The sequence below is a fragment of the Equus przewalskii genome, chromosome 17 (assembly GCF_037783145.1).
Source record: "Equus przewalskii isolate Varuska chromosome 17, EquPr2, whole genome shotgun sequence".
Lineage (NCBI taxonomy): Eukaryota > Metazoa > Chordata > Mammalia > Perissodactyla > Equidae > Equus > Equus przewalskii.
The window spans coordinates 72,334,629-72,359,079 of record NC_091847.1 but is presented as its reverse complement, the minus strand read 5'-3'; the positions used below and the strand labels follow the sequence as shown (position 1 = coordinate 72,359,079).

Below are 24,451 nucleotides of genomic sequence, written 5' to 3'. Positions count from 1 at the left end.
TTCAGAAAAGATGTAAAAAAGTTAATTGGGAATTAAATGTTTTGTCTCATCATAACTGTGATATACTTTAAACACTTACAAGAGGAACCAAAATGCAGATTAAAGAACATTCTCATCTAATTCAGTCAATAAACATTTATGGAAAACCAACTATGTGCCTATATCCCAATCTAACCAATTAAAAAAAAATAAGTAGGAAGATATCCTACCTACTGTATTATAGTTCTAAATAAATCATTTTAGAATAGACCCATTTCACTGAAAGAAATTAGTGTGACAGACAAGGGATAGGACAGAATGCTGCTTAAACTTTTTTTTTTTTTTAAATCTTAACCTTCTCTGTTAGATTTTACTTAACCTTGATCTATGACAACATGGCAACAAGCAAAGGGGCTTTCTGATCTGACTTACTCCTAACGACATGGCAAAGAGATGTGTTACAATATTAACTTAAAATATACTATGTTCTAACCTTTCAACATTAAGAACTTTTGAGTAAATAAAAATAGGTGATGCTTCTCAGCATGTGAGTACAAAAGTCCACTTCTGAATGTAAAAATATAAAAGCTGATCACTTAAGAAAACAATCAGAAATAATGTTTCCACAGAGTAAGTAGTAAGGGTATCCGAGGAAAGAGCATTTATAAAGAAAGAAAGTTTGGAAAGGGTAAAAATAAAGAATAGTATATAAATTCCCAGTACTATGACCACAAAACTGGCATAAGTAACTGACAGCTTAACGTGACTCTATAATGAGACTGTCAACTACATTCTCTAAAATTCAGTACTAGAAGCAGGTCGTTAGAGAAAAGGTCCCCAGTGAACTAAGAATCCGGAGACTAGGCAACCTTGAGCAAATGCGGTTTCCTCATCTGTAACATGGATCTGGGAAGGTGTCTGGATCTAAAAGATCCCTTCAAAAGGACTCCCTTTCCAAAATCCTGTGCAAGATATTAAAAACCAGTCTCTGGCACACGGTCATAGCTCCATGGTTGTTTTGCTTTTTTTCACTCATATGACTTTTTCTTAAAATTACATTTTAACACACCTCTTCCGATTTTAGAGCATCTACTCAGTAGCAAGCCATTTCAGCCGGCAGATTAATCAGAGCAAGTCTAAATGCCTATTTGATTTTTTTTTAAGAATGTGAGGCACCCCATCTTTTGCAAAGCCCAAGAACCAACACCTACCTAAACAAGCACCAACTCAGCCCAAACACTGTCCTACTAAAAGTTCATAAAATTATAATCCCTTCATTCCTCGACTATGCTTCACACGTAATAACAAGGAAATTCACAAGGAATGACATCTAACAAGTCGCAACCTGATGCTGAAAGCTTGCTGGACCAGAGAACAGTTGCAGCGAGCAGTGGTCAAAGGCAAACCGCAGGAGGAAGAGGATAAAGTCAATTATCGCCACCCGGATCCGGCTAGACAAGCCGGACTGCAGAAGCCGGGCACGTACATCACCAGCCAGGTAGGAACCGGCAGCCCGGACGAGGTGCGCTGCGTGTGCACCGCCTCCCGCTCGGCAGCCCCGACCCTCCGAAACCTCCGGTCCCTCTCCACCTGGCCGGCCGCGCCCCTCCGACGCGGGTCAGCCGGGGGTCAGCGGAGAGGCGAGAACAAGCGGTCGCCGCCGACAGGCTCCCAGCCCCGGGCCTCGCGGCCACCCCCGCGGCCCCCACGCGCCCCTCACGCCCACCCTCAAGTCCGGGCCCCGCAGGCCTCGCGGGCCGCCACTGCCGCCAAAGCCAGGCTGAGGTGCTCCGGCTCCGGAAGAGCAGGCCGGGCACCCGTGCCCCCGCCCGCCGGCCTGCCGCCCCGGTCCAACCTCCTCTCGGGGGCGGCCGGCTGCCAGAGGCGGAGCGGCGCCGCGAGTCCCCCCACAGGGAAGGTGCAAACATGCTACCTGCGCCTTGGTGCCCGGCCTGTTCCGCCTCAGCACTGCCGTGCCCTCCGCCATGACCATAGTGCCAGAGTCTGGGCGGCTGGAGTCGGTACCCGGATGTAGGGACGGCGGCCTGCGCGGGGGGCGGGGCGGAGCGGCGCCTGGGTCCGGGCGCCGGGGAGGGGCGGCGGCTGACGGAATAACCGTACCCGCGCGGGGCAGGGCGGGAGGACTGGGAGGAGTCGGGGGAAAGCGCAGCTGGCGGAGGGAGGAGGACGATGGAAGGAACGGCCGGCCAAGCGCCAGCCGTGACGTGCGGGGAGGGAAAACCCGGGCGGCGGGGCCCGAGAGTGGCTGCGGGAGAGGCCGCCGTCCAGCGCAGAGGATTGTGGTGGGAGTGTGCAAGGTCTGCGTACGCGATGGTGAATCTCCTTGTGCTGACGTTTGTTAAGGTGGAAGGACTGAGCTTACACACAGGCGACTGTTTCAGTAAACCCTTGTGCAAGCAAATACCTAGAGAAGTGTAATTCTGTCCCGAAATCCACCTAGGCGTGCAAAGTGGAAAACAGGCCAGCAGTCTGGAAAAATTCCACAGACCCTAAATGAAATCGACCGATCTCAAATCAGACTGCGGCCTAGAGCGTCAGATGATACTTCCGCCATCCACTGACTTCAAAGCCAAGGACCTTTTGAATGACAAGTTTGTTTGCGTAGATGAAGACCCACCTGGCAATTATCTGAGACAGAGTGGACGGACGTCTGGTATTGTGCGTCAGGCAGACAAAATTAGCTCGTGTTTTTTGCAAGTCAGAAGCAGGAGGAGAAAATGAATGTCCCTTGGTAAATGATGGGAGTTGTACATCTTACAGGATTCCAAATTTCCCTTGTTGCAAGTTTTATGTGTTCTCCTAAGTCATGAAATCACGGCAGTTTTGGCAAACTTTATTTTTATTTCCTGCTTAGAAACCTTAAATTTTTGGTCTAGAATGAATGAGGACTTAGGATACCAGATGGGAAGATAGTTCAGAGGGTAAAGAGTGCTTACAGTACAGTGATTTCCAAGAGAAGAAAACACATATCCCATGAAATACACCTAAAGGTGTATTGAGAAGGCTGAGAGGAGACCTATGTCACAGCCAGCCTCCAAAGATGGAAGTGAGGGGTGGAGGAGAGGCTGGTTAAATTGAGCGAATGCAAAGCTGAATAATCATCAGTGCCTTGGAACTTTGCTCAAATGGGTTTGACAACAGGAAGTTGGTTGTCTTTAAGTAAGATCTCATCTTTCTGGAAGATGTAGACTGGTAACTTTGCAAGAGCAAAGACTTAATTCTTAATTCCATCACTACCTCCTAGATATCAAAAGAATTTTCATTCAACTATTTTTTTCTTTAAAGGTTGGCACCTTTGGGGCCGGCCGGTGGCACAGTGATTAAGTTCACACGTTCTGCTTTGGCCGCCTGGGGTTCGCTGATTTGGATCCTGGGTGCAGACATGGCACTGCTTGGCAAGCCATGCTGTCGCAGGCATCCCACATATAAAGTAGGGGAAGATGGGCATGGATGTTAGGTCAGGGCCAGTCTTCTTCAGCAAAAAGAGGAATATTGGCAGCAGATGTTAGCTCAGGGCTAATCTTCCTCAAAAGAAAAAAAAGATTGGCACCTGAGCTAACATCTGTTGCCAATCTTCTTTTTTTCCTCTCCTTCTTCTCCCCCAAAACTCCCAGTACATAAGAGTGTATTCTAGCTGTAGGTCCTTCTGGTTGTGCTATGTGGGATGCCACCTCAGCATGGCCGGATGAGCAGTGCCATGTCTGCACCCGGGATCCAAACCCACGAATCTAAGTGTGTGAACTTAACCACTTGGCCACCGGTTGCCCCTCAACAAATATTTCTAAGCTCCTCTGTGTGTGCGTCACTGAAGTACAAGTATGAAAAGGCTCATTCCTTAACTATAAGTTGCTTCGAGTCTAGCAACTTAGAGTCTGGAGACAAACATGCAAATCACCAATTCTCTCATTAAATATGGTGAGAATCTAAGACAAGCAGCACCCAAATGTTGCCTCTCCAAGAGAGATATGGGTTGGGTCTGTGGAGAGCAGAGTCCTAGGGTGGCCTCTTGGTCTGTGGACAACTCCACCTCACTTCAAGGATTAAGTTAAAATTTCCCAGATTGTGTGGTAGTGTCCCTGAGCTGTAAATACCAGTTACCTATAGTTGAAGGGGCTCATCTTCACTTTTTTTTTTTTCCCTGAGGAAGATTCGCCCAGAGCTAACATCTGTGCCAATCTTCCTCTATTTTGTGCATATGTGGATCCTGCAACAGCATGGCTGACAGTGGTGTAGGTCCACCCCGGGGATCCCGGCCCAGGAACCGGGGCACCAAAGCAGACTGCGCCAAACGTAACCACTACACTACAGGGCTGGTCCCCTTAATGTTCTCCTAAGTCCAGCTTTATTATACTGTTTCAGCCCAACTGAAAAAAAACAAGAGAAGAAATGAATAAGTATGTGTTAAATTCAGGAACAATATACACATTCATCTCTTTGAAAAGTCCAATAAATTTGCATTGTGATGTTGACCCTGGCCTTGTTCCCAGGAAGAACCTTGTTCTTTAGGGTTGAAATATCTCTAGCTCTAACCTTCACATTTAAATTCCTCCATCAGTAAACATATTATGATCTCCAAACAAAAACAATTTTATAACCAGGTGGGTGCAGGGAGAAAAAAAAAGCATGATCAGTAATAACAGTTACATAAAATAATGAATTATTTGAATATTTCGATTAAAGAAGGAATAGTTTTTTTAAAGGCAATGTGGACAAATGGAAATAACTCTGGGCCGGGATTCAGAAAATCTAGATTCTCTTAGCTGTTGACTTTGAACAAGCTATCAAATAAAAGTTTATTTGTAATGAAAGTAGTGCACAGCAGTTCTTTCTACTTCATAGTGTATGAAAGCAAATAGAAAAGTAAATATTTCTGGAAGTCTTTTAAAGTTTTAGAAGAAAATATTTTATAAATCCAAAGTATCATAAGTAATTTCAAAAATATTTAGCCAGTATGAAATTCTCTTTGGGGAATTTTAAAATCCTAGTAAAATAATAAATGCTCATTATATGTAAGGCACTAGGCAAGTGCTGAGAAATATAAATAATATAAGCTCCTATCCTCAAAGAGCTTAAAAATGCATAGGAAGGGGGTATATGTAGATTACCATACTATAAAGCAAAACATCTGAAGTATTGAAGCAGCCCCTGTTGGTTGCCTGCTTGCTATACTCATTTGCAAACAAACTTTGATCTTGCTCAGTATCCATCTCTCCCTATATGACCAAGGAAAGGTAAACCCATCTCGGGCTGAAGGATAAATCCCAATTGGCCTAAGCCAATATTTAGTTAAAGGGTGAGCATGTGACTCCATTTTAGCCTAAAGAGATCTGAAAGGATATCTGATGGAGCTCTTTGGGGAAGGGTTTTCTTGCTCTTGAGGAGGTACCAAAAGAGATGGTCCCTTTTTTCTGCCTGAACGTGGCCAAGACTGCATCAACCATCTTGGCTTGAAGGAAGCCAGGCTAAGAGCAGAGCTGACACACTGAAGGATGCAAGAAGTAGTTGAAATGAACCTTAAAGTTTAGGCAGCATTTCTGTGTAGACATGCAGATTTCATTGCAGGCCAAGGAAAGGGAAGCATCGTGGTTGAACAAATGGTTCAAAACCTACATATGGTTTTATACATTTTCAACATATTATTTGAAAATTTTCTGTTTATGAAAGTTGCTGTAGACAAAATTTTAGGGGTTTTGCTGAGTTCAAAAGTAGACAACTTTGGCTACAGCTTAGTGAGATACTAAACTCCCACGGCACTTCATTTTCCTCTCTAGAATTCTAGAATATTTGGCCAAATTGGTGATTGTGGTGGCCAGCTGCTAAAATGGCCCCCAGTGATTATTAATCTCCTAGTATTTACACCTTTGTGTGGTACTCTCTTACATTGAATAGGGCTGACCTGTATGACCAATAGGATACTGAGATGATGTTGTGTAACTTCTGATGTTATGTCATAAAAGACATTGCAGTTTCTACCTTGCTCTCTTAGCTCACCTGCCCTGGGTGAGAAAGCTGCCGTGTGTGAGAGCACTCGAGCAGCCTTATGAAAGGTCCACGTGGTGAGGAACTGAGGGTCCCACCAAAAGCAAGCATCGATTTGTCAACATATGAGTGGACCATCTTAAAAGTATAACCTCCAGCCCCAGTCAAGTCGTCAGATGATGGCCACCTCATGAGACCCCCCAAACTAGGACCATCCAAATAAGCTGCACCTGAATTTCTGACTGACAGATGTCGTGTGAGATGCTTACTGTTGGGGTTTTTCTGCTTTTTCTCCCCAAATCCCCCCAGTACATAGTTGTATATTTTAGTTGTGGGTCCTTCCAGTTGTGGCATGTGGGACGTTGCCTCAGCATGGCCTGATGAGCGGTGTCACATCCCCGCCCAGGATCCGAACCAGTGAAACCCTGGGCCACCGAAGTGGAGAGTGCGAACTTAACCACTCAGCCATGGGGCCAGCCCCTACTGTTGTTTTAAGCACTAAGTTTGGAGTGATTTGTTATGCAGCAATAGATAACTAATACAGTAGTTCCTGAAGTTTCAGGAAGAGAAGATGTGATCAGAGGAGACAAGTCACAACAGACTATTATCATTTCCTCTTTTTGATAGGTCACTTAATGACTCTCATGAAGGTAGCAGCATTTTCTCTCTTTATTTGCTTGATGACACTGATCTCTAAAATTAGGCTATAATTTCGTTGTTTACTTTGGCCTCCCCCATCTTATTCATCCCTGTATCTCCAGTGCCTGGAACAATGCCTGGCACAATGTTTGAAAAGGTGAATGACTTAAAAATAGTATAACAAACTGGCCTTTTTGAACTGACACTCAAGTCAAGTCTCCAGGCTAAATGAGACTGAAAGAGCATTTTGCAAGACATGGGCTAAATTTTAACATGTCTTAAAGAACGAGGCTTAATCTGTAAAAGAGAAGGGGCGTTGGATCCATTCCTTATCTCTTATAACAGGAAAATCTCCAGATCAAGCCAAGATTGAAATATTAAAAAATAAAAACCTATAAAAATACCTAAAGAAACCATGGAAAAAACTTTAAGTATTGGAGAAGAGTTTTCAGAGTTTGTCATAATATCCAGAAGCCATAATGAAGAATATTTATTAATTCAACTATGCTAAAATGAAGTTTAAGCAGAAACAAATTCCTGCAAGTTCAAAGCATAAATAAAATCAAAGCCAAATAACAAACTGGAGGAAAAACTTATCACAAAGAACTAAATAAAGATATCACACAAATCATAAAAGGCGTCACCCACTAGAAAAGCAAGAAGATATTTACAGTCAATAGGAACAGTCAGTTAACAGTAAAGAAAATAGAAATGGGTCTTAAACGCATGAGACGCTCACCTTCATTCGTAACGGTAAAAGTAAAATTACCAGATTTGCAAAATAAAAACTTCATAACATCCTGTGTTATTAAGAGGGGGAAAAAATCAGCCATCTCATACATTGCTGGTAGGACTGTTGATAGAACTTTTTTTTTGAGGAAGATTAGCCCTGAGCTAACTACTGCCAATCCTCCTCTTTTTGCTGAGGAAGACTGGCCCTGAGCTAACATCCATGCCCATCTTCCTCTACTTTATATGTGGGACGCCAACCACAGCATAGCTTATTGCCAAGCGGTGCCATGTCTGCACCCGGGATCTGAACAGGCAAACCCTGGGCTGCCAAGCAGAATGTGTGAAGTTAACCACTGCACCACCAGGCCAGCCCAAAAAACTCATGACTTGTAAGTTGTGTCATCTTGAACAAATTACTTCTCTGTGCATCTTCCACCTATGAGGCAAGGAATATTGCCTCACAGGACTGCTGATTACATACATTTAAGCAAGATTACACGTTAAGTGCCTAGAACAGTACCTGGCAAGCACTCAAAAATGGTATTACCATGAAAATTCCAGTTAGAATTTTACGTATTTTACTTTACTTCTTATTTTTGTTGAAAAGCTAAATGAGAACATACTGTTCTTAAAAGTGGTTCCACTTCCCCAAAGCCCTTATTTTTGAACTATTCTGTTAAAAATTTTTCCCTATTAATTCCGAATATAATTTCACAATCTAACATTTCTTCAGAAATCAAAATATAATGGTGTTCACCTCAAATGTTATAACCCAATGTTACCTCAGTAAAAAAATCATTTACGTATCTACATTTAAAAAAAAATTATTTCTTTAGCAATTCTGTTAGACAAGCATCATAGGACTACTTTCGTGGTACAAAAAAGTTTCTCCCACCCTTCTGATTTAGTGGGTTATGGATCTCAAAACTCATTTGCTTGGGTCTTTGGAACAGAATCAGGGAATAATGGGAAAGCGATGGCCTTTGGACTGGATTCCTAACTCTGCAATTTACCAGCCACATGGCCTTGACCAAGTTTCCTCATCTCTTCTGAGTCAGTTTTCACATTGGTAAAACAGATGGAAATCTGTGCTTACAAGGTTATGACGTGCACAGCACATTATCTAGCTGTGCCTGGGACACAGTAGGAAACTGATGACCCACCTGCTTCTGTAAACAGAACTTTTAATCGTAATTCTTGTATCTAAATATGACAAAAATTAAGCCTTAGTATACCAAATGGGACTCACACATCCATACTACTTTACTGACAGGGACATGATCAAAAGTCGAGACCATTATTCCATGCTATTTACAACTTCATTTAGACTTCAATTCCACAGGATAAACATGGAACACGACTCTTAAAAGACGTGATCACAGACTACTTATAAGAAACTAAAACTAGAAAATAAATTTGACCAGGACAGAAATAGCTGGTAGATGATGTAGTCGAGTTTAGGGGTTGGTAATCAACTCTGGTGTAGGGTTGTCAGGGTTCAAATCTTAATTCTCCTGAGCTGCTAAAGCTAAATCAAGCTATTTATCCAGTTCTGTTACTCAGTTTCCTACTTGTTAAATTCAGTGAACTGTATACTAGATACCTAATTGCCAGACACTCTTAGGTACCACCCAGCCCCCATACCACAAAGGCAATCATCAAGTTTGAAATAATGTGTATCAGGTGCTCAGAATTTTGACAAAGTGGCAGATGCCATAAAGGATTAAGTTTTCAACAGCAGCATCTGAAGGTAGATGGCCCATGTCCAAATCCTCGCTTTGCCACTTTCTACTGAGTGACCTTGGTTATTACTTAAACCCTCTGTGCAAAAAGATGAGAATGATGGTACCTAGCTCACAGGGTTCATTAAAGATTAAACCAACTGATACATGCAAAGTACCTACAAGAGTAGCCAGTACAAGAAAATGCTCCTGAAAAGTTAGCTTTAATGACTATCACACAGTGCCTACCATGGGATATAGAAGATACTCAGCCAATGTTACCTAGCACACTTTGCCTTGGATTTTTTTGCCAAGTAAATTATGTAGTGGTAATATTAACTTTTAAAAAAATGTCAAGTTTTTCTAAGTACTAAAGAAACAAGACATATAAAAGACTAGATTCCATAAATGAAGAACTTCAATATAAGCTTAAGTATGAAGTTAAACTGTTGCTACTTGACTTTCTTAAAATATAACTAAGTGTAAATTGATGGCTTTGTATCAACATCAATTATCTATGTAATAAAGCCAAATTCAATGTGAAAATTAGAAACCTTGTTTCCCATAATTCTCTGGTTACGTGAATAAAGAAAAAAAGCATAAATTGGAAAACTCTAAAACCATCTTCAATCACTAAAGATTAACCATTCATTTATATATTTTTATTTGGAAATGTTTATATCAGTACAGTGAAATTAAATTTTAGAGACACTGGATGTCATTAGTTTGGGTATCATTAGTTTATTATAAAAGAGAGACATGGAAATTATTTACATGATGAAAGATTTCAGAACTTCAGTGGAATGGGCAGCTTCACGTGATGCCATTTCAATAGTGATTTCAGTCTACGTACTTTCCAAGAATGTCACCATCTCTAAATAAGAAATAATCCTGCAAATAGAGAAACCATTAGTTAAGAAAATAGCAAATACTTAACTTTTAATAAAAATCCTTAAGTTTACACACCTTGTCATCTAGAACTACTTTGGTGCCTCCATATTCTGGGAGAAGAACTTTATCTCCAACCTTCACGCTAACTGGTTGAATCTCTCCACCCTTAAGAAAATAAAAAGGTTTATTAGTAAAGACATCTAGTTCATCAAATATTCACACCTAACTTTTATTACTCGAATATGCTCAAATCAAATGTTAACAAAGAACTTGGTGGCCAAGTGATGTAATTTATACAATTGTAGTTCTTCACTGAAAAACATCACTGTAGAGTCACACATGAAATAATGCACACACAATGGCTTAAACTAAAACCTGATTTCAGTGTAAAAGTTCAAGGAGTTATACTGGTAAAACGAACTTAAGCTAACTTTTAAATTGTTAAATATTAACATAACCTATGGACTATGTGAAACAAACAAGTTTTAAAAACTGTATACATAATGGTCGTGGCTAACTTCCTTCAACATATGAAAATTCAACAGAAGCATTCAGAACATACACTTCTTTCGTGATTCAATTTCCTTTCCTCCAAAGAATAGATTTGGGGAGGAGACTGAAGCAAAGTGCCCATTCTCCAAACCCTTCCTATTCCTAACTCCAGGATAGTTCCTTGCTAGAACTAACTTTCTTAGGCGCAACTAGACAATACAATTAACATATCTGACCCTAAGGGCACTTAATATGTAGTCCGGCTGACACTTTTAGAGGTCTGAGGTCTAACCAGTTAATTGGAGAATGCCTACAGGGATAATCCAAACTGCCTTTCATAGGTATCCGAACTAAGGCCGAAAGTGGTTAAAGGATTAGGGCAATTTCAGTGTTTTAGAGGTTAGACCGAGTGTTCAAATTTCCCCTCAATTCTTAAAAGCACCCACAGATTACATTTAAGCATAGTCTTTTAATCAAAAATTTAGAATTTGAAAAAAAACCTAGTCATACTAGGCTACCAAATGGCTACTGACTTTAATATTCTGTAACTCTGCATCATATAAAATAAGCAATTTTATTTTACAATCATTTCCATCAAAGAGAAAGATTAGATGTTACGGAACTAGGGAATGACCCTGAACATAACGCAAGCTATTTTAAAGGCTATTTTTAATAATAACCAGTGATTGCTTTTTCCCCTCCGCTTCATCCAAGAACAGGTGCATTTTAGCTTCCATTTACCTTTCCTTTAGAGCCTGCTCCAACAGCTACTACTGTTGCTTGCAATACTTTCCCTTGAGATTTTTCTGGAAGCATAATGCCTCCTTTGGTTACAGTTTCGGCCGCGCTCCTTTCAACCAATACTCGGTCAAAGAGGGGAAGAAACTTTCTAAATGCCTGTCCTGCCTGTAGGGAGAGAAATGTTGAGATGTGACACGAAAACAACATGTACTTGTCTTCTAAACAGGCAATGCAATCATACGCGTTCTGTATCACACGTCACACGTGACTTTCAAAGATAATGTCCAGCCTCGTATTATTCATTCCGGAACCCCATCTGAAGGGTCTGCTCTACACCCCGAGTTTAATTTCGCATTCCCTATGTGTGTTGGGGCGGGGGAGGGTCCTTGCTGCTCCTCTGGTCAGCAGGCAGACCACCTTTAAGGGTAACCTCAAGTTTATTCCAAGGTCAAATATTACCCTTCCTCGGGTTTTTCTAGAAATTTTCGGTAAACACTGAAGTCAATCCCTGCGCCTGGGGCCATGCCTTCTCCGAGACACCGCACACCCGCGAGGGCCCCGCAGGAGCAGCGGGTCGGCCGCCGCGTGCGCGTCCGGCTCCCCGGCCCCGGCCCCCTCCCCGGCCCCGGCCCCGGGCCCCACGCCTGCAGCACGCGCGCGTGCACAGAGCCCTCGGCGCGGGACAGGGTCGGCGGGCCTCGCCTCTCCGGGGCTCCGCGGGCGCCGGTCACTCGGTGACCCCTACCGCCCCTGCGAGGCCCAGAGAGCGCCGTCCGGACTCCCCGAGCGCCGCAGGCCGATCCGGGCGCGCCGGCCTCACCATGACTCCGGCCGCCGCAGTCCGCGCTCTTCTCTCCCGCCGCCGCCGCCACCGCCAGCAGAGACCCGCAGACCGGCCCTCGGGCCACGTGAACCGAGGAAAAGGCCGCCCGTCGCGCAGGCGCGCTCGCCCCCGCCCCGCCCCTCCCGCGCGAGGGGGCGGCCGCAGCAGCGCGCGCCGCGATTCGCCGCGAGGGCCCTGCGCAGGCCCCTGACGCGAGGTCCGCGAGGCGGAAGGAAAAAGGAGCCCTTTCTAGGCTTTTCTAGGCCGCTCGCCGAGGTGAAAATACCAGCCCTTCGCCCTCCTCCCGGAAATGACGCGAGTTAACCCTTGACCCACAGGGAGCGCGGCGCCCCCCGGAAAGTTCTGGAATCGAGCGCAGCCCGGGAACCAGCCTACGCCGGCCGGAGAGGCCGAGCCCGCGGGCCGGGCCGGGCGCTGGTAGGGAGGGCGGGGCTGGCGCGCGGCGCATGCAGATTGCCGGGCCGGCGGCCGGGGAGGGCGGGAGCCGTCTGCACACGCGGTGCCGCGGGGCGGGGGAGTGGCGGAGGGAGGGGACACGGGCTCATTGCCGTGTGCGCCCTGCACTCTGTCCCTCACTCGCCGCCGACGGCCTGCCTCGCCTTCTGCACGCCCCGCCACCGCCGCGCAGGTACGCGGCCGCCCCGCGCCGCCTCGCCCAGGGCCGCGGACCCCGGAGCCGGCGTCCCCCGCTGCCGTCCTGCGAGAGCCAGGGCCTCCCCCGGCGCCGCAGCCCCGGGCCCGCTGGCAGGCCCGGCGGGTCCATGCGCGCGGGCCCGTCACGTGCCGCGTGGCTCGCTCGCCCCGGCAGGGCGCAGGAGGGAGGGCTTGCCCGGGAGTGCGTGTGAGTCGGGGCAGTGTTCACAGGGGCCCTCCCGTGCGCCCCGCTCCTGCACTGCAGGGCGCCGGGGAGGGTGGTCGCAGCCGCGTGGAAGCCGCCTTTCGTCCCGCGGACCGCTGGGGTCCGGTGCCTCCACCCTTGACCTTGCTTGGGGCGTCCTGATGGAAAGGCACGTGGGGCCGCGCCGAGTGGGCCAGGCCGCTGCCCCCCGCGTCGCGGCCTTGCGGGCTGTTCTGATACTGTAGCCCCGAGAGGATACATGAAGGCACATCTTACTAAGCGGAATTCTGCGTCGTCAGGCATATTTGTTCTCCCTTGGCCTCCCGGGTTTATAGCCTTCCCCTTTCCTGCGGGCTTATTTGGGGGTGCATTTGGAGTGGGTTCGCTCTCAAGGCCCCTTTAGCAGTGAAAGATTAACTCGTGTCTAGCGGCAGGGGTAGGTGGCCATGGGGAAGAAGATGGGCCTGCGTTGTGCGGGTGCTGTAGGTCAGGCGTGGGGGCGGCCTCTTGATCTTGAGGCTTGCACTGATAGCTGGTGGTGTGAAGCTGTGGCGCGTTCCGGGGCCCAGGTGTGGCTGGCAGAGGTCAGCACGGCTCACATCGAACATTTTTTATTCTGTTGCACACGTGTCATATTTGTGCTGTAACGCGCCACGGGTAGTGCTAGTATTGTCCTGATGGTCTGCTTGTTTCCCCCCCAGAAATGCTTCGATTACCTGCAGTCCTTCGCCGGGTTAGGCCAGTGTCCAGCGCACTGGCTCCTCATCTCACTCGGGCTTACGCCAAAGATGTAAAATTTGGTGCAGATGCCCGAGCCTTAATGCTCCAAGGTGTAGACCTTTTAGCCGATGCTGTAGCCGTTACTATGGGGCCAAAGGTAACAGTATTATTTTGTTGTAATTTATAATATTATTAAGGATTGATAGTTTGCTGTTGACAAATAGTTACGCTCAACTGTTGAACAGTACTTCGGCATCCATTTTTGAGAGAAATCAGTTTACATTTGAGAGTTCCAAATTATTGGGTGTTTTTTTTTGGCTTGGATATATAATGGTCTTAAACAGTCCCTGCCAAGTTTTCGAAACTTTATTTTGTACAATGTGTGATGTAATCGAGTGGTAACTCCTAGCTCAGGGTGGATTCTGAAACTCAATGTAGAATTACTCTTGCCTGCCTGCTTGAGTTAGGTTTTGGATTCTTTCCCAGTTGTTAGTACCAAGCGTAGAGGGAAGAGTGTAAGTTAGCTCCCATAATACCTCAAGTATGTGCTTGTAGGTGCTAGTTTCACCTAATGTTTTTCTGTTCCGTCTGTTCCAAAGCACATTTCAAATGTTAAGTCTCATTTAACTCGAAGAGATTGGTGAGTGAGGGGTTACAATTTGAGGAGGCTTTTGAAGGTGGTGAACAATTGAAGACAGCTCAGGTTGAAGACAATTCAAATACCAAAGTAATCCAAACTGTGTAAGTTAATGCATTTGCATGACTCACAGGTAGCAGCTTTGGATCAAATCCAAAAGCTGCCAGTACTATTTGCACCATGTTGGAGATTTAATGTTGAACTGTTTTGGAAGAGTGGGCTGTATTTGCTTTGCAGTTAGTATTTTAGTAACTTAATTTTTAACCTTAAAAGTAAATTTCCACATTACTTTCAAAGTTAGCAGGCACCGGACAAAACTTAAGTATAAATTATGTGAAGAATATTCTGGAATTTCATTATAATCTACCAAATTGTTGGTTTATCTCGCATTCTTGTTTTATAAGATGACATCTCTTAGTCTCTAGGATTTTTATCTCCCATAATACCTCATTCAGAGTTAATCAGTTGGCAACAGAGAAGTCATTTTATCTCTAAGAACACTGATGAACACGCCCTTGAGATTCATGCTGCCGATTTGATAAAAATGACAACTTGCATTGAGGCTTTTAAGTAGTTGCCCCATTACAGTCACGTGCCACTTAATTGGGATACATTCTGAGAAATTGGGCAATTTTGTCATTGTGTGAGCATCCTAAAATGTTCTTAGACAAACCTTCATGGTATGGCCTACTAGACACCTAGGCTATATGATATTAATCTCATGGGACCATAGTCATATATGTGATCTGTCGTTAACCGAGATGTGGTTATGTGGCGCGTGGCTATAAAAACTGCTTGTTCTGGTTTAAGCTAAATAGTAGTTAAAGTGTGATTCTGTCACATTTTTTTTCTCTCCACAATTATAGGGAAGAACAGTGATTATTGAACAGAGTTGGGGAAGTCCCAAAGTAACCAAAGATGGTGTGACTGTTGCAAAGTCCATTGACTTAAAAGATAAATATAAAAATATTGGCGCTAAACTTGTTCAAGATGTCGCCAATAACACAAATGAAGAGGCTGGGGATGGTACTACTACTGCTACTGTCTTGGCACGCTCTATTGCCAAGGAAGGCTTCGAGAAGATTAGCAAAGGTGCTAATCCAGTGGAAATCAGGAGAGGTAGGAATGTCTTTCCATTGTTACCACAGTGTTTTGAACTATTAAGTTATACCAGAAAATTGATTCCCTCTTATTTCTCCTCTCGTAAAAAATCTTAGACTGAGTTTTTCTTTAGCAAATAGTGATTGAATGCTTGGCCTTGTGGTGGGCACTGTACTAGCTGTTACGGAGGGAGATGTGACTAAGACATTTCCTGTATTCTGTCTGTCCTGTGTGTCACCCCCCGAAAGCGAAGTTTATTGGAGTATACCTATGTACTATGTACCTTGAAAATAGTAAACTTGTGGGGATTAGAGCAGAGAGATATTATATAGTTTTGATGTTTTACTTTATTTGGAAAGTAGGGCTGAACAAGGAACTAAGTCACCCAGGTGTCAGAAAGGTTTTGGGGTTTTTTTAGCAGCTTTTTCTTTTAACAGCATGTACTATGTTACTGATCTCCATTTTTATTGTTGCTTGTTTTGGTGACGTATGCACCACAATTTAAAGATCTCAGCATGAGGTTCCTGGTGATATAGACTCAAGTCTTGTCATTTATTTAGCTATGTACTAGCACTTGGTTTTCCTATCTTGAAAATGGAATTGCTCTATATTTCTTGGGTATGTTATTTTCCAAACTAGGAGACTTGGGGGATGCTGTTAATTTTGTTGGAATTGGCATCCTAGGCCATACTGATATATCATCCTGTCCATTTCAACATTTGAGGTCCAAATGAATGTGTTGCATTAACAGTTAGACTGTAAGTCACTAACAAGTATTCACTGAGGTTACTAAGAATACTTCCCAGGGGCCGGCCCGGTGGTGCAGCAGTGAAGTTCGCATGTTCTTCTTGGAGGCCTGGGGTTCGTGGGTTTGGATCCTGGGTGCGGACATGGCACCGCTTGGCATGCCATGCTGTGGTAGGCGTCCCACATATGAAGTAGAAGAAGATGGGCACGGATGTTAGCTCAGGGCCAGTCTTCCTCAGCAAAAAAGAGGAGGACTGGCAGTAGTTAGCTCAGGGCTAATCTTCCTCAAAAAAAGAGAGAATAGTTCCCAAAGAAAGTCATTGTTACTCTACACCTTGCTTTGGATTTTTTCTTGAAGTAACATTTCTCAAAATAAGGGAAGAGCTAGTTCTAGTCTCAGTTGAACAGAATGGGGTTCTCATAAATCTGTATTGGGGTGCTGTTGACTGTTGAAACAAAAATATTTTGTTAGTTCATAATTGCATATTAAATGAGGAAATTTCAGATAATTAAAACCTGCAGGGGCATAGCCACAAGAAATTTCTCATCCTTGAGAATTATACCTCCTGTTGAAAGTAAAGGACTGTAATTTATTTTGGACCTTTTTTGTGTCACTCAGTTGAGGGGAGAATTGTTGGGTGACCCTCTTGGAAACAAGCAACATGATTGGGTTGGCAATGACTGACACAGAATGAGTTGAATGGTGACATTCTTGAAGTTGTACATCGAGAGTTTTTATAGTCTAATTTTCACAATAATTTTGTCATTGTGGGAGTTCATTTATTTATCAAAATTCCTGTTTCAGTGCATGCCATCCAACTCAATGTGATTAGGAAAAGTACTGGCGCAAAAGCAGTGTGTAGGCTAAGTCAGTAAAACATCTAACATGAATCATAATTTTTACTTGACATGGAGCCGTGAAAGAATATGTGTTGTGATGGCATTTGTTCTTGAACCAGGTGTGATGTTGGCTGTTGATGCTGTAATTGCTGAACTTAAGAAGCAGTCTAAACCTGTGACAACCCCTGAAGAAATTGCTCAGGTGAGGATCTTCCATATTTTCTGATAAAATTTAACAAAATTTTAGTAACGTGATTTTATTTCATAATCACACACCAATGTCAGAATAGCAGTTCTACCCAGACACCAATGTTGGAGGCATTTTTCTTACAGCTAATACATTTGGAAATAATGCAGTTGACCATAATGTGAGTCTTAATGGGATGTCATTTTAGTTCTAAATCGCTCTTGGTTAAACTGTTTTGTACATTTGGACAACGTTCTTGAGCTGTTTGTCAAAGGTGTGTGATTTTTGTCGTGTTGTAATATTGCCATGCTTGCCAAGGGGAAAAAAAAATGGGGTCAGCCTGCCTTTCTTTCTTTACTGTTTTTGTTTAAGAGAATAATTGCGTGTTTATTTCATGTCTTTGAAAAATGTAGCCAAATAATGAGTTAAAAAAGAAGTGAAAACAGAGCAAATACTTTGTTAGAACCATTATATCATAAAGACTCTTTGTCCTGTCCCCCACAACCTCCCATGTAAGTATCAGTCAGGGAGCTGCTAGGAAAGGGAAGGGGAGTTGATTGAGGCACCAGCCTAAGGTTTTAATTTGGAAGAATAACTTGATTATTTCAGGTGGCTACGATTTCTGCAAATGGAGACAAAGAAATTGGCAACATCATTTCTGATGCCATGAAAAAGGTTGGAAGAAAGGGTGTCATCACAGTAAAGGCAAGTGTGTTTTTAATGATATCTTGAAATGAGATGTCCCATGATCAAAACTGAGTTTTCCAAATACAAGAATTTGATCATATAAGTATATTCTAGGGTGCCAGCCCTATGGCCAATGGTTAAAAGTTCTGCGTGCTGCACATCAGCGGCCCGGGTTTTGCAGGTTCAGATCTCAGGCGCGAACCGCCTCTGCTCGTCAGCCATGCTGTGACGCATGCCACATACAAGGTAGAGGAAGACTGGCACAGATGTTAGTTCAGGGGTAATCTTCCTCAAGCAAAAATAGAGGAGGATTGGCAACAGATGTTAGCTCAGGGCCAGTCTTCCTCACACACACACACACAAGTATAGTCTATTCCTTCGTGTGTAACATCAGCACCTGTGTAAAAGAGTGCTTACTGTGCTTTGTGTGAACTATTAGCCTTTGCTGTCAGGAATGAATCCATCCTAACCTAAATGATACTGTCTTCTAGCTCTAAAAATTAATTCAGATATGCGTTCTAGAAATTTTTGCGGAAGTGGAGTTGGATGCCCCTGGGCATTTGCATGCTACTTCCTAGATCCCTTATGACCAGTGGGGTCTATTAATCTGGTCTATAATTACAATTTTTGTGTTCCTTTAATGAAATTCACGCAGCTAATTCTTTGACTTTTCACAGGATGGAAAAACACTGAATGATGAGTTAGAAATTATTGAAGGCATGAAGTTTGATCGAGGTTATATTTCTCCATACTTTATTAATACATCAAAAGGTAAGAGCAAGTCAATAACTGAAGTATTTTTAAAATACAGTTTGCCATGGGTCAAACTGTAGGCGTTAGTTGATGCCATACTTCTAAAAAGATAAATTCATATGTTCCAAAAGTGAGGATGTATACGAGAAGTGAAAGAGGAAAAACGTGAACTCATCAGTCACTTTTAACATTTACTAGAACTTTGGTTTATAGCTTTTTTATTTAAATAAATTACAGTCATTTTCAGAGTATTGTTAATGTTTTAAAGTTGTTTTGAAATGTTCTTTGTTTTGCAGGTCAGAAATGTGAATTCCAAGATGCCTATGTTCTATTGAGCGAAAAGAAAATTTCTAGTGTCCAGTCCATTGTACCTGCTCTTGAAATTGCCAATGCTCACCGTAAGCCCTTGGTCATAATTGCTGAAGATGTTGATGGAGAAGCTCTAAGTACACTCGTTTTGAATAGGTAATAGGCAGTGGTATTTGGGTTACATTTCCAGATGAAAGGCAATTATTTCTAGTGATGTTTGAAATCTCTCTTATGTACCTCCCCATCGAACCACTTGTGTTTCTATCTAGAGTTGTGGTCTATAACATACGTGTGATTTATGAACCCTTAGTCCAGTTAGAATGGTTCTGTCTTTTTCACTGGGGCCCCAAAGTCCTTAATATTTTGTGCAACTTTCTCATAGGATAGCCTAATTTTGTATGTGGTGTCTTTCTGTTTCTTATAAGTGTTTACAGTTTTGAAGGTAGCTGAGTTGTGGTTTTTTTTTTAAAAAAAAAAAAGTTTTTTTGGAAAAAAATATTTTCACAGTTACAGTTTTGCATGGGAAGAGATGAGTAGACAACTACCATTCTAAAAACCTCACATGTAAGTGTATTTAGCAGTCAGTATTTTATATCATCTGTAAAAGAAAAATTAAATGAATGGTTCTGAAACAGAAATTGGCACTCAACCTAAAATAAGTTGAGGTCTCTTAAAATTTTTTAATGTATAGTTTAATGTATTACTTTTGACTTTAAGACAGGTAATGTTAATGTGGTAAACAGAATCTTAGGATATTATTAAAATGTGTTCTTCGTAATCTTAGAATTGAGATATATCAGAAGTGAGATTTTACAATTTTATTATAATGAAAATGCACAAATGAAATAGCACGTATGGATTAGAGATTGTATACTGTGACCTGTTCCGAAAGCTCTAAGTGAGTTTACTTATCCTGCAGTGTTGTTACGCTGGATTTCCTTTTCTAGTTATGAAGAGCCTTAGAGATTGTGGAATTTGAAGCCAAACTAAAAAAACAGTAGGCCTACAGAATTTTCATTGAGCCATTTTACTGGTAGTTGTGAAGTTGGATGTCTGATTTATGTGACATACTCATCAGAGCTATTCTTTGATTTTTATTTGGCTCCTTAATAAAATAGAACAGCTCTGTCTTGAAGTTTGTATATTCCTTCCGTTTCACAATCTGGTCTCAGGTGGATGCTTCTTTGATTGGATGTTCCAAGTATTATCTGACAAAACTGCAGGTGAGCTTAATGCTCTTGTCAGCAATATTAACATTTATAAAGGAATTAAACGTTTTTTATTATTTTAATTTTTTGGGGGGGGATGATAAGCCCTGAGCTAACATCTGCTGCCAATCCTCCTCTTTTTTGCTGAGGAAGACTGGCCCTGAACTAACATCCATGCCCATCTTCCTCTACTTTATATATGGGACGCCTGCCACAGCATGGCAGTGCCATGTCTGCATCCAGGATATGAACTGGCGAACCCTGGGCCACCGAAGCGGAATGTGCACACTTAACCGCTGCACCACCAGGCCAGCCCCAATATAAAGGAATTAAATTAAAAACACTGCTTGCTCAAACTTAACTTTAATAGCAAGGCAGTACTAAATGGAGGGTGCCAGCACAGTGGGGTGGTGATTATGGTTGCATGCTCTGGTTTGGTGGCCCAGTGTTTGCAAGTTCGGATCCTGGGCGTGGACCTGTTACGCTGGTTAAGCCACACTGTGATGGCATCCCACATAAAATGGAAGAAGATTGGCAAAATAACAGCTCAGGGCCAGTCTTTCTCACTGAAAAAAAAAAAAAAGATAAAGTAAATGGAGCCCATGGGATAGGGGTAAATAAGCGTTAGATGAGCGTCAAATTTAATATTTAGTAATTACTCTGATTTTCAATATATAAAAGTAGTTATTACTAAATATAAAATAATTGTTATCACTGTGTTTAGCTTACACGGTTTTTGCTTACATTAATATTTTTACTTCTGAGTCTAGTTGTTCAACTAGACTGTAAGGTCAGCAGTTTGTTAAGAAGGTAATTAGATACTGGCAAATATGGATAAATGGAAAATTGCTCTTTACTGTCTTAATTTGACCAAAAGTTGCTAGGAAGCAAATTTTTAAAAGTACAGTTTTCCTAAGTAACCTTAGTACAATAGTCTTTCTTCATCCGCACTTTTGCTTTCTGAGGTTTATTTACCCAACGTCCAAAAATATTAAATGGAAAATTCCAGAAATAAACAATTCATAAGTTTTAAATTGCACACTATTCTGAGTAGTGTGATGAAATTGCTCACTGTCCTACTCCATCCCACCTGGGACATGAATCGTCCCTTTGTCCAACTTGTGTATGCTATATATGCTACCCAACTGTTAGTAACTTAGTAACTGTTCCAGTTAACAGATCGGTGTTACAGTGCTCGTGTTCAAGTAACCCTTATTTTACTTAATAATAGCCCCAGAGTGCCATAGTGGTGATGCTGCCAATTCAGATATGCTAAATAGAGAGAAGGTGTAAAGTGCTTCCTTTAAGTGAAAAGGCAACAGTTATTGACTTAATAAGAAAATTTTAAAAATCATATCCTCAAGTTGCTAAGATCTAAGGTAAGAATGAATCTTCTATCCGTGAAATTGTGAAGGAGAAAGAAATTTGTGCTAGTTTTGCTGTTGCACCTCAAATATATATGTATAGGAAAAAACATAGTATAGACAGGGTTCCATACTATTTATGGATTCAGGCATCCAGTGGGGTCTTGGAACATATCCCCTGTGCATAAGGGGGGCACTGCTGTAGCCAGAACTTAAGAAGAAGTATACAGGCATTTTTGTTAAATTTAAATCTCATTAATAACTGTTCTTAACAGGCTAAAAGTTGGTCTTCAGGTTGTAGCAGTCAAAGCTCCAGGTTTTGGTGACAATAGAAAGAACCAGCTGAAAGACATGGCTATCGCTACTGGTGGTGCGGTGAGTAAAATAAATGTGATATGGGTTTACTGAATGTTATTTACATTTCTAGGTCTAAAATTTATAAGCAAAATTTATATTTTTCACAATCAGATGCTGCCACCTGAACTATTTACTTAATCTGTGTTTCTTTTGGATGTTTGGGAAGTGGAAGTTGGAAGAGAAGTGGAAGTGGAAGAGAAGAAAGTCCCTTTATTCTGTAACTTGCCATGAGTCTGGCTCAGGAATGGTCTTAGTGACTAATCTGTTTTCAAGAGTATAGGAGAAAAGACATAGGACTTAAAAGTCGAGGCTTAGAATCTAGTCCTGTTTCCACCCTAAGTGTGAACTTGGATGAGTCTTCTGAGTTTACACTTTTCTCTAATAAAGCTAGTATTAGTTGGGGATTAAGTAGAAGTTGGAAGGGCAATAAAAGACTATTCAAGTCTTAACTAGCAATGGTCTTGAAATCTCACGTTTCAAAGAAATACAGTATTACAAGATGTTTGTCTCATCAAAAACACCTGCATGATGTATTAATAAGCCTGATCTGATGAATCAACCGTATGCTGTAACTGGTCCATTTTTTAAATGTTTTTGTAGGTGTTTGGAGAAGAAGGATTGACTCTAAATATTGAAGATGTTCAGCCTCATGACTTAGGAAAAGTTGGAGAGGTCATTGTGACCAAAGATGATGCCATGCTCTTGAAAGGAAAAGGTGACAAGGCTCAAATTGAAAAACGTATTCAAGAAATCATCGAGCAGTTAGATGTCACAACTAGTGAATATGAAAAGGAAAAACTGAATGAACGTCTGGCAAAACTCTCAGATGGAGTAGCTGTGCTGAAGGTGAGATGTGTTGTGAATAAGCTTCTTGGGTTCTGACCCCAAGAATGATTTTTGTTTCTGTGATATTCACAATAGTGCCAGCTAACCAAAACGTTTAGGGAATTAATTTCCTCATGGAGATATTTATTATGTAAAATTTCTTTACTGAAATATTCCTTCGTTAAAACCAAAATTGAACTTCCATCGGGGAGTTACTATGGAAAAGATGTTTTCTTTTTCTTTTTTTTTTTTAAAGATTTTTTTTTCTTTTTCTCCCCAAAGCCCCTCAGTACATAGTTGTATATTTTTAGTTGTGGGTCCTTGTAGTTGTGGCATGCGGGATGCTGCCTCAGCATGGCTTGATGAGCGGTGCCATGTCTGTGCCCAGGATTTGAACTTAACGATCAGCCTGGTGTCTGACTTCTATGACTAAACTAGGTGCTTTTGTGAAGACTCTTGGCAGTCAGCATCTTGAATGAGAGAAGCCATACTAACTAGAATTCTTTTAAATTTTAGGTTGGTGGGACAAGTGATGTTGAAGTGAATGAAAAGAAAGACAGAGTTACAGACGCCCTCAATGCTACACGAGCTGCTGTTGAAGAAGGCATTGTTCTGGGAGGGGGTTGTGCCTTGCTTCGGTGCATTCCAGCCTTGGACTCAATAAAGCCAGCTAATGAAGATCAAAAAATTGGTAAAAAGTTACAAGTAAATTTATTTGCATCCTGATTTGAGTCTTTCTGTTGCCCACTAAATAGAACAACACATCACACAGCAATTTCTAGAATAACAAAGGTACAACAGCGCTGATGTTGATCAATTTGACCTCTGTTATTTCCCAGTTGGAATTTTTCTTTATCAATACTCTCACAAGTAGAATGGTGTCATAATATTTACAAAAGAAATAATTTCCTAAAATTTTTCTTTATAGGTATAGAAATTATTAAAAGGACACTCAAAATCCCTGCAATGACCATTGCTAAGAATGCAGGTGTTGAAGGATCATTGATAGTTGAGAAGATTATGCAGAGTTCCTCAGAAATTGGTTATGATGCTATGCTTGGAGATTTTGTGAATATGGTGGAAAAAGGAATCATTGATCCAACTAAGGTAAATAGTTGACCACTTTTTAAAAATTCTTTCAAGAACTCTTCAGTAAGTCTTGTTCACTTTTTACTAAGGAAATGTAATGTTTCATCAAACTTTTTCCCTAGGTTGTAAGAACTGCCTTATTGGATGCTGCTGGAGTGGCTTCTCTGTTAACCACAGCAGAAGTTGTTGTCACAGAGATTCCTAAGGAAGAGAAGGAGCCTGGGATGGGCGGGATGGGCGGAATGGGTGGTGGGATGGGAGGTGGCATGTTCTAACCCCTGGAATAGTGCTTTAGCATTGTTAATGAACTGTGAGAGGAAGCCGAGGGCAGTGCTCCTCACCTATAACTTCAGAGAAGTCAGTTGAAGGAAATGACTGAAGAAAAGGCTGGCTGATGTTAAAGAAAATCACTATAACCATCAGTTACTGGTTTTAGTTGACAACATATAATGGTTTACTGCTGTCATTGTCCATGCCTACAGATAATTTATTTTGTATTTTTGAATAAAAAGACATTTGTACATTCCTGATAATTGAGTGCAAGAGCCCTGTACCAATGTACTGCTTTCAACTTAAAAATCACTGAGGCATTTTTACTACTATTCTGTTAAAATCAGGATTTTAGTGCTTGCCGTCACCAGATGAGAAGTTAAGAAGCAGCCTTTCTGTGGAGAGTATAATTGTGTATAAAGTAGAGAAATACCCAATTATGTGACAACCTTTGTGTAATAAAAATTTGTTGAAAGTTAA

General features: G+C 42.1%; 2 protein-coding genes across 8 annotated transcripts in view; one reads left to right on the top strand and one right to left on the bottom strand.

Moving 5' to 3' along the window:
• Nucleotides 1-12,149, bottom strand: part of MOB4 (MOB family member 4, phocein) — a 38,480-nt gene extending 26,331 nt beyond the window's left edge. The window contains exons 1-4 of one of the 3 annotated variants that reach the window (XM_070580502.1): nucleotides 12,016-12,149; nucleotides 11,196-11,360; nucleotides 10,038-10,127; nucleotides 9,712-9,962 (exon numbers count right to left, since the gene is read on the bottom strand). In XM_070580502.1, the coding sequence (XP_070436603.1) occupies nucleotides 9,912-9,962; nucleotides 10,038-10,127; nucleotides 11,196-11,360; nucleotides 12,016-12,018 (309 nt within the window). In that variant the 5' untranslated portion in view covers nucleotides 12,019-12,149 and the 3' untranslated portion in view covers nucleotides 9,712-9,911. Of the gene's footprint in view, nucleotides 1-1,912; nucleotides 2,529-9,711; nucleotides 9,963-10,037; nucleotides 10,128-11,195; nucleotides 11,361-12,015 lie in introns of those variants that run through there. The other 2 variants (XM_070580503.1, XM_070580501.1) reach the window with 2 other exon arrangements.
• HSPD1 (heat shock protein family D (Hsp60) member 1) lies at nucleotides 1,296-24,451 on the top strand. Of its 5 annotated transcripts, none has more exons than XM_070580493.1 (12): nucleotides 1,296-1,477; nucleotides 13,579-13,754; nucleotides 15,101-15,353; nucleotides 17,042-17,124; nucleotides 17,719-17,814; nucleotides 18,474-18,567; nucleotides 18,846-19,014; nucleotides 21,706-21,805; nucleotides 22,388-22,633; nucleotides 23,129-23,303; nucleotides 23,541-23,719; nucleotides 23,824-24,451. In XM_070580493.1, the coding sequence occupies exons 2-12, from the start codon at nucleotides 13,581-13,583 to the stop codon at nucleotides 23,974-23,976; spliced, it is 1,722 nt and encodes a 573-aa protein (XP_070436594.1). In that variant the 5' UTR covers nucleotides 1,296-1,477; nucleotides 13,579-13,580; the 3' UTR covers nucleotides 23,977-24,451. The 5 variants fall into 5 exon arrangements, with proteins under 5 accessions (XP_070436594.1, XP_070436593.1, XP_070436592.1 ...); XM_070580492.1 differs by lacking the exon at nucleotides 1,296-1,477 and adding an exon at nucleotides 12,169-12,294; XM_070580491.1 differs by lacking the exon at nucleotides 1,296-1,477 and adding an exon at nucleotides 12,292-12,456.